Source organism: Simochromis diagramma, unplaced genomic scaffold (assembly GCF_900408965.1).
Source record: "Simochromis diagramma unplaced genomic scaffold, fSimDia1.1 OVJJ01000291.1, whole genome shotgun sequence".
Taxonomy (NCBI): Eukaryota; Metazoa; Chordata; class Actinopteri; order Cichliformes; family Cichlidae; genus Simochromis; species Simochromis diagramma.
The window spans coordinates 263,078-272,135 of NW_024386805.1; the positions used below are offsets into that span (position 1 = coordinate 263,078).

General features: G+C 47.0%; 1 protein-coding gene across 1 annotated transcript; it reads right to left on the reverse strand.

The window, feature by feature from the left end:
• Positions 1–3,335: 3,335 nt before the first annotated feature.
• LOC120730602 lies at positions 3,336–8,605 on the reverse strand. Its single transcript, XM_040027023.1, has one exon. It carries the CDS (start codon positions 8,551–8,553, stop codon positions 4,366–4,368), a length of 4,188 nt encoding a protein of 1,395 aa, XP_039882957.1. The 5' UTR covers positions 8,554–8,605; the 3' UTR covers positions 3,336–4,365.
• Between the last annotated feature and the right edge of the window lie 453 nt (positions 8,606–9,058).

Here is a 9,058-nt window from a genome sequence, read left to right on the forward strand (position 1 = left end):
AATGTTATGAGGAGTAATGAAGTAACGTACTCCATTACTTTTAATTAAAGTGTTCTGTGTAATATGTGTAATAATGACTGTTTTGAGTAATGACCAACACTGATCACAACAAAGAGGAAATGCCTCCAACATGCACAAACATTTGAGCCACAACATGCAGTTAATGTGCACAAATGTCTTTGATATGCTGCTCAGTGATGGTGGTGACTGTCAGAGCAGAGCTACTGAGAATCAATAAGTAATATCAATGATGGATCAGAATCACTAAATTCTTCTCATCCCTGTCAGCATCATACATGTGCTGTATAATGTGATGAATGTAGAGGTGCTGGCTGTTCTCTCACTCTGCTGTTTAGCTGTAAAGGACGCCTCCCTGCCTTTGTCTCATTCATGACCTTTAATAGTCTCTTCTAACATGCAGAGATCTGTGTGATCTGTTTCATAGAGTCTAACCAGCCTGTACAGGTAACAACAACAGTCACTGCATCACTGACACACAAACGTCGTCTCTGTCAATAACAACATTCATACATGGAATAAAAACACATCAGTGGATCATTGCTGGAGCTGATGTTGGTGCTCCTGGTGCAAAGGCTCTCAGTTTCCTCCTTGAAATAACATCAGTGGTGGGTCAGCGACATGCTTTCTTTCCCTCTCAGGTTTAAATATCTGGGACTCTCCACCGTTTGGTTTTAGAGCTGAAGAAGCTTCTCTGATGAAACGTCTTCCAGAAACTTGAAGACGTCTCTTTTCTCTCCAAGCTCCTTAGATCACATGACCTGGATGACTGAACCTACAGACATGTTGACCTGGTTTCTAGGTTATATGACAGGTCAGAGGTCAGCGACTGTAACTCAGTTCCTCCTGTTAATGTGAACTCACTGAGTGTTTGTGGTTTACCTCTCAGACTGACTGAAGATGATGATGGAGGAAGAGGAGGACAGAGCAGAGTCTGCAGGGTCCAGCTGTCCGTCTGTGAGGAGTGACCGGTCCAAAGAACGACCTCCAGAGTTCAGTGGTGAACCTGGAGCAACGAGGTCAGAGAGCTGAACTCACTGAGTAACAGAAATAATTCTGCACTGACATTTGTTAGGGGGTCAATATTGAGGAAGGGTACAAGAGGTGATCGAAGAATAACCACACTGATCCGGCCGGGTGAAGTCAAACGATGATTTTAATGAATACACGCGTGGGAAGACCATTCTGTACACAGACAGCAAGTGATCTTCGACTTAATCAAAGCATAAACAGATTTTTATAGCATCAGGGTTTGATTTACTGACGCCCCCTCATGCGTCACAGATACATTTTATACATACGTCAAATCAAAACCACAATGACTTTTAACACAATTTAAAAAGAACGCCGCCGTCGTCTTTATAACAGGTACATCCTGTTACTGCCGGATGCTCGCTTGTCATCCAGACACCTCAGCAGCAGTTCTGCGACAAACTGCTTTTTGCAACCCCAGCAAAACATGATTAAACTTTCACCTATAAATGATTCTCTCTAACTGAGTGTGTGTGTGTGTGTGTGTGTGTGTGTGTGTGTGTGTGTGTGTGTGTTAACCGCAATTGCACCCTACTTCACCTCGCCGACTGGCTCCTGACCTCTCACCAGACAGAGAGACAGAAACCACTCTCGTATATGTAATAATCGAACTGAAACTATGGATATATCATCTGTTAAATAAATGTTTTAATCAAGAACCTCTACTAAAAGTTTAATATAAAAATATGAAGCATATAAAAGATATTAAAAATAACCTGATATAAGTGTTTTGTAAGCATGTACGCAATCCTTCTATGTTCTAGTTTTCCCTCAACATGTATCACCTGAACAGTCGCGTCAGTGAAGCTTCAAACCTTTAAAGAACCTGAACATCAACTCAAATAAGCACAGATATGCATTGTGTATAAAATAGTTATAACTGCACCTGAAATACAAGGTTAACATAATAACTGTATGCATAACATCTTAAGGCCTTCTTAAAGCTATCTGTTACATTGTAAAGCAATGATCATACTACAGATTATATTATGCTGGTAAAATACTTTTGTTCATCCCCACAATCCCCCTTTCGACCTCTGGCAAACCAGAGGTCGATACATACGTCGTTGTTCACTCCTCGGCCCACCCAGCTACTTCCATATCCATCAATGGCATCATGGACATAGGGGCCACCGCCCCAGGGTCCACTGCCTTCGTAATTACCTTTTCTAATAATCTTCGGGCACAAGGAATGAGACAACAACCACAAGTTACCAGAATACCCACTAAAACAGCCAGAGAAAACATAATTGAAAGTGCAAACCCCTTCCACTGTCCGAACACTGAGGTCATCCAGTTCTCCAGCGGGTTGTCAATTCCCGAGTGGTCATGCATGGTCCTAGAGAGACTCTTTAGCCCCTCCAAGGCTCGGGCCACCGAGCCATCTGGAGCAGTGTTATTCGGGATAAAAGTACAACACTGGTCACCGAACATAGCACAAACGCCCCCTTTTTCCGCCAACAACATATCCAGGGCCATTCTATTTTGGATCCCTACTAATGAGGTCGGACCCAACTGCTCCGCTAACCCTTCTATCCCATCTCTGGTAAGGTTAGAGAGCCTCAACAAATTATAGTGAACATAATTGATTCTGTCTACATTTTTGTTCGGGGTCACTGGAAAGAGAGCAGAAATTATTGGAAGATTCTCAAAACCGGCAGCTATTTGGTCTACAAGTTTATATTCACCTGGAACTCCCCTAGGGACCCCTATTGAGTCAATCCAGGTCGGCGAGTTCAGCCTAGGGTCATACGCGTGTGTTCCCTCAGTCCCGCTCTTGGACAGGATATGTCTCTTCCGTCTAGCTGTCAATGTGCGCGTGTTGTGCTGTGGAATGGTTTTTACCTGATTTCCAATTAGCATAAGAGGTGCTCCTAGTCTCACCATCGCGCATGTCCCCACACTTCCCAGAGGAACACGAGCCAAAAGAGTCTTGTGCCCACAGTAATAATAAAGTCCACTTCTAGCCCAAGTTCCTATTAAAGTGTTGGGATGACTTATATTGTTTGTAGTTCTCCCCGTCTGGGTAACAGCGCACCAACTTGGGTCGATTTCTCCCACATCATATGTTACTTTATCTGTGGAGAACTTAAAACACGTATAATTATCTTTTTTCGGCAAAAATGGTCCTGCCTTTGTCCGCTTATCGACTGGAGGAAACAAACTGGACAACACAGTACAGTTTCCAGTACTCACCGCTCCTCTAGTCATTCGCAACATGCAATCATAGCCCCACTTGTCCTCTGGATAGAGTGGAGCGGGCTCTGTGAACAAACGTGGTCTAGCAGAGGCACAAGCAACACAATTAGATACCTCTTGTTCCTTCGCATTTAGAGCCATCCAGTCCAGCCAGAGATTACTGTCACTGAACCCAGTGGCGCGCTCAATTAAATCTTGAGGCTTCAGTCTGGTGTAGTCCACTGCCAGGACTCGTCCATCCTTTGGTTCCTGTTCCTCTGGTACCACATATGACGACCCATTTCCCCTTTTTCCTGTAGAATTTACAACAGAGTCTTTTGGGTTGTTAATCATGTGTTTTTCCTTTTCTTCTCTAACTGGCTCTACGGGATTTACGTGATTGACCTTTTCAAGGAAATTAACTTTAATCAACCCCTTCGGATCAGTTCCCACAGTCTCCACACCCAAAACTAAATACACAGAGTTTTTACGCCGCCAGTTGCCCAGCGACATAGTCAAAGGATTCTTAGACGGACTATAATCTCTTTGAAGTTTCAGCACGTTCTCTGACCCTTGTTCTGACGCTACCCCATTTTCCCCAGTATAACCCTTTACCTGATTCCAGTTCCGACACCAGTTTGCAAAGGGCCGACTTCCTCTCTCACAATGTGTACTCACTGCATAATCCCAACAAACCCACACATTATATCCTCTCCAACTACTATCTGCTCCTTCACACTTAAAAACATCACATAAGTCAAATGTGAATGAAGTTGTGGACCCATTAACATAGTTCAACTCTAAACCACCATATGTACTGAGGCACTCATCCCTTTTACCCGAGACCTCGCGCTTTGATCTCCTTTTTAGCCCTGTATCAACAAACGGTTTCTCTTTTGGTGCTGGACTGAACTGGCCCCTGTGTTCAGACAGTTCGCGTGGGCTTTTCTGCAAAATATAGACAAACAAACATAGGGCCATTATTAATATCATCACAGACATCAAACTGACCATCACAAGCAACATCTTAATCAGTACTCTCTCCTCACGAGCCTCCGGTTCGCGGGGTGGCATTTCGTGATGTGTATTTTATACTTAGCATAAAATTTTTGAAACTTTGTTTCTGTTTTCCTCTTTTTAATTGAACCACCCCTTTTCAAACTCTAAGTTTGTTACCACTCCTTTCTGTAGACGCGGCGATCTCCTCCTAGGCCGCTCTTCTTTCTTCAGCCTTCCAGGTGGACTACTGGTTGGCCCGTTGCACAGGTGAGAGGGTTTATTCTGCCTCTGTTTGTTGACACCTGTGTTCTTTGAGGATGAGTTTTCCTCCACCAAGCTCTCGTGTGCGGGTGCACACTGCGACCAGTGGTACCAGGTGTCGCCTTTCCCTTTCAGCTGGACTGCTGTGGCCGTCCGGGCGGTCACCTCATACGGACCAGTCCAGCGGGGCTCCTTCCACTTTCGCTTAATGACCTTTAGCCACACCGCCTTTGCGTCCGGGACCTCTCCTTTCCCCGTGGGCCTCTCACAAGTGACCTGTTTTGTAAAGCTGGACACAAGAGCTTTCAACTCATTAAAATATTCTGCATGAGACCTGTTGCTTGTCCTGGGCTGCTCCACCGGGACCACTGTCCAGGGTGCTGGAAACTGTCTCCCAGTCAGCAGCTCGTAAGGCGTGAAACCTGTGGATTGGTTAACAGAGCATCTTATGGTCATCAAAGCAATGGGCAGGGCTGCGACCCAATTTAGCCCTGTTTGCGCACAGATTTTAGCCAAGTTGTTTTTCAAATTTAGGTTCATTCTCTCCACCTTCCCCTGCGATTGGGGATGATAAACTGTCCCGAACTTATGTTGCACTCCCAACATCCTCTCAACCTCTTGCAAATCTTTGTTCTTGAAGTGAGTGCCATTGTCCGATCTAATTCTCTTGGGGAACCCATGCCTTGGAATGTAATGATTGATTAAGCACTTAATCACACTTTTCGCGTCTTCACGTTTGGTCGCCCATGCTTCGGGCCATCCGGTCAGAACATCCACACACACCAACAAATACCTCACCCCACCTGGGCCTGTATCAATCATGTCGGTATAATCAATCACGACCTCTTCTCCTGGCCTTTCTGGCATGAGAAACTTACCGGCTTCAGGTTTTACTGCTGGCTTTGGGTTGTGTGCCCCACAAATTAGGCACGTTCTGGCCTTTTCCAGTATCATCCTTCTCAGATCAGGATGCCACCACCGGCACAAGTTTCTCTCCATCTGTTTCACACCCACGTGGCCAAGCCCATGAGCCTCATTCACTTTCTGTTCCGCCATTTTGGCCGTTAAAGCGGGGCGCCCATCTGGCCCCCTCCACAAACCGCCATCTTGCCAGGCTCCTTTGTTTTCCCACACCCCCTTTTCCTCTCGGGATGTCTCCTCCTGAGCCTGTCTGACTTCTTCCATGCTGTTAGTGCTGGTCTCCTCTTCTGGGGTTACCTGCACCATTTGTCTCTGTCCTTTGTAGCCTGCTGCTTCCTTTGCGGCTTCATCAGCTTTCTGATTTCCTTTCGCCACCATACTGTCTGCATGTGAGTGGCCTTTGCATTTTATGATACTTACCTCGTCTGGATCCTCCAGGGCCTTTTCCAGTTCCTCCATTTCCTTCTTGTGACAGATTGGTGCATTAGTGGCCGTTCTGAACCCGGCTCTCTTCCAGTGAGCCAGTTCCACATGAGCTGCTCCAAACGCATATGCTGAGTCAGTGTAGATGTTCACTCTCATGTTCTTAGCCAACCTCAGGGCTCGAGTTAGGGCTATCACTTCAGCTCTCTGGGCCGACTGTTGTCCCTCAATCTTTCCTGCTTCTTTTATCTGAAACTCAGTTCCTACTCTACAGACTACAGCATAGCCGGCTTTCAATCCTTCTTCATCTCTGTGGCAGCATCCATCTGTGAACCAGTCCTCAGCTCCAAGTATGGGCTCTGCCTTCAGGTCTTCCCTGATTTTTCCTTCAACTTGGGCTTTCTTAACACAGTCATGTGGTTCTCCTGACCCCATTAAATCTGCCATATTGATTCCTTCATGTGTGAATGTCAAATTTGGCGCATCTAAAATTTTGCTCAACCTCTGTTGCGTCAGTGGGGTCATTGTGAATGCCTGTGAGTTCACATACGCCACTACACTGTGTGTGGTAAGCACTTTCAGTGGGTGTTCCCTCACTATGTGTGCTGTTTTCTGAATTATTTTTGCTACTCCTGCTGCGTGTTGTGTGCATGTGGGATGCCTTGCTTCTGTTGAATTTAATCTTATGCTGACATACATAAGCACATCTCTACCGCCCCCTTTTTTCTGAAACAATACACCATTTACAACTCCATTTGTTTCTGAAACATCAAGGTAAAATGACTCATCGTAGTTAGCTGTGGCCAGATCTGTGGCTCTTGACAAATCCTGTTTTAGTGAAATGAACGCTGTCTCTGTGTCTGGCGTCCAAGGCAATTCAGCCTTAAGATTTCGAACGCCGACTTTCTTGATCAGGTCCCTTAAAGGGGCGGTTTTGCCAGCATAGTTCGGGATGAACTGCCTGCTGTAACCTGTCAAGCCAAGAAAAGAAAGCAACTCCTTCACAGTTCTTGGTTTTGGATGTGTCAGAATTTGGTCTCTGTGTGTGTCCATTAACCCCACTGATCTGTGTGCGATCACCCGGCCCAGAAATGTTACCTCTGGTCGGACCAACTGCAGTTTTTCTTTACTTACTTTGAAGCCACACTCCGCCAATCTGTTCAACACCACAAGCGATGCTGCTGTACAGGCCGCTGCTGACGGGGCTGCAATAAGAAGATCGTCAACATACTGTGTCAGTGTACAACCCTCCGGCAGTTGACATGGCGACAGTGCATCTTTCAGCACCTGATTGAAAATGCCTGGTGAGAGTGCAAAGCCTTGTGGCAAGCGTGTGTACCTAAATTTCCGGCCTCTGTATGTGAATGAGAAAATGTCTCTGAGTGACTCGTGCAGGGGGAGACAAAAGAATGCATTTGCTAGGTCAATACAGGTGAACCACTTTTGGTCCCAGGTAATTTCGGTCAGAGCTGTGTACGGATTTGGTACGGGCGCAGTGTCAGTCCTCAGTATCGCGTTAATCGCTCTCAAATCATGTGCCATACGGTACTTCCCTGTTCCATGTTTCTCCACTGGCAAAATAGGTGTGTTCCAAAATGAACATGAGGGCTCAAGCACTCCTGCCTTCCACAGCCCTTCAATGGTTTCAGCTATGCCTTCCTCTGCTTCAGTTTTGTGCTTATACTGTGGTCTGTTAATTGGTGTGTCAGACTTCAGCCGGAACAGGACAGGCGAACAGTTAGCTAAACCTACATCTGTGGGCCCTGCGGACCACAAAGTGTCAGGCAATTTTGAGAGCTCAGCTACTGCATCAGGATGATCCGTTCTTTCCCTGCCATGTATTCTGGAGATTTCTTTATGTTCTAAGATCACTGCATCGTTGGACAAACAAGTTATGCGATATATTTTACATTTTGGTGCATACCAGACATCTGGAATTTGGGTGCTTTGCCAGCATGCGTTGTCCAGCGCCCGCTTGACCATCGGTCCCAGATCTCTTGCCCCATGACCCTCATGGACCGCCAAGGTAATGTGAGGGGCTGAATCCTCTCCCACATTATACCAAGGCAGTTGTTCATCAGTAAATTTCACAGCCGCGGCCACACCTTCTGGTCCAACATAAATGTTATGTGTTCGCACATTCCACGTCTGTCCCTCAAGATCAGACTGGAACTGTTCCCGATAGATATTGTTATCTTCCCTATCATAAAAGAGTGTGACGTGGAAAGGATCTCGCGGCGGGGAATAGACGGCCAGGCTCATTATCCAGGGTTTCCACAGCTGATAATGTTTCAGAATGCCTTCTTCCACTAGCCTCCCCCAGTAGATTTCGGCAGTGGCTTGTTCAGAGTTCTGGACTAGGTATTGAGTCTTTGAAGGTGATCCCAGGCACGGGAATTCTTTTCCTCCAGGCAGAGTAACAGTCAGTCCATCTGCTGAGCACATGATCGTGGCTCCCAGCTTCACGAGCAGGTCCCTGCCCATGAGATTTACAGGCACCTGTGAGGACACCACATATTGGTGTTTCAAAGTCTGTTGTCCCAGCTTTGTCAATGCTGGATCTGTCAACGGCAGAGTCATCGGAATCCCGGAGAAGCCCACCACATTAACTGTGTGACAGGAGAGTGTTGCACTGTCTGGTGTGTCTTTCAGTGTTGAGTACGTTGCCCCAGTGTCCACCAGGAAGGGCAATTCTGCACCTTCTACTGTCATTGGCAGCATGGGATCTGCCGTCCCCACGCTGTTCGGTCTCTCCGGGCTCCGTCAGTATTGCTCCCCCTCCCAGCCCCAGTCAGCTACTGGGTACTGGGGAACTGGTGCTGCATTCGGGTTTGGAGCTTGATGTGCTCCCCTGTAGGCAGCTCTTTGTCTTGGACCTCCTCGTGCCTGGGATTGATAGCCTCGCCCCTGATAATTTTGTGGCGGTTCAGGGCATTCTCGGGCCCAGTGTCCTTCTGCTCCACATCTCAGACACGCAGTCCAAGACACACTGCCAGGATTCCCCGGATTCCGAGCCCTTTGTCCTCCCCTCGCGGATCCACCACGCCCTCTCTGCGATCCACCGGTCCCCCAATTCCCTACTGGTTGACGCTGCCTTGGTGCATTGACGGGCCAACGGTCATCAGGGTAGAGACCCGGATCCAGATCTGGCCAGTCAGGCACAGGATCCGGCTGGGGCCTTGCCACCATTATTTTCTTTGCGCTCTCTTTATCCTCTTTCTGTTCT

What these genes read in the sequence shown, in the direction of transcription:
- LOC120730602 (XM_040027023.1), bottom strand. Translation starts at nt 8,553, where the DNA reads ATGCTGCCAATGACAGTAGAAGGTGCAGAATTGCCCTTCCTGGTGGAC.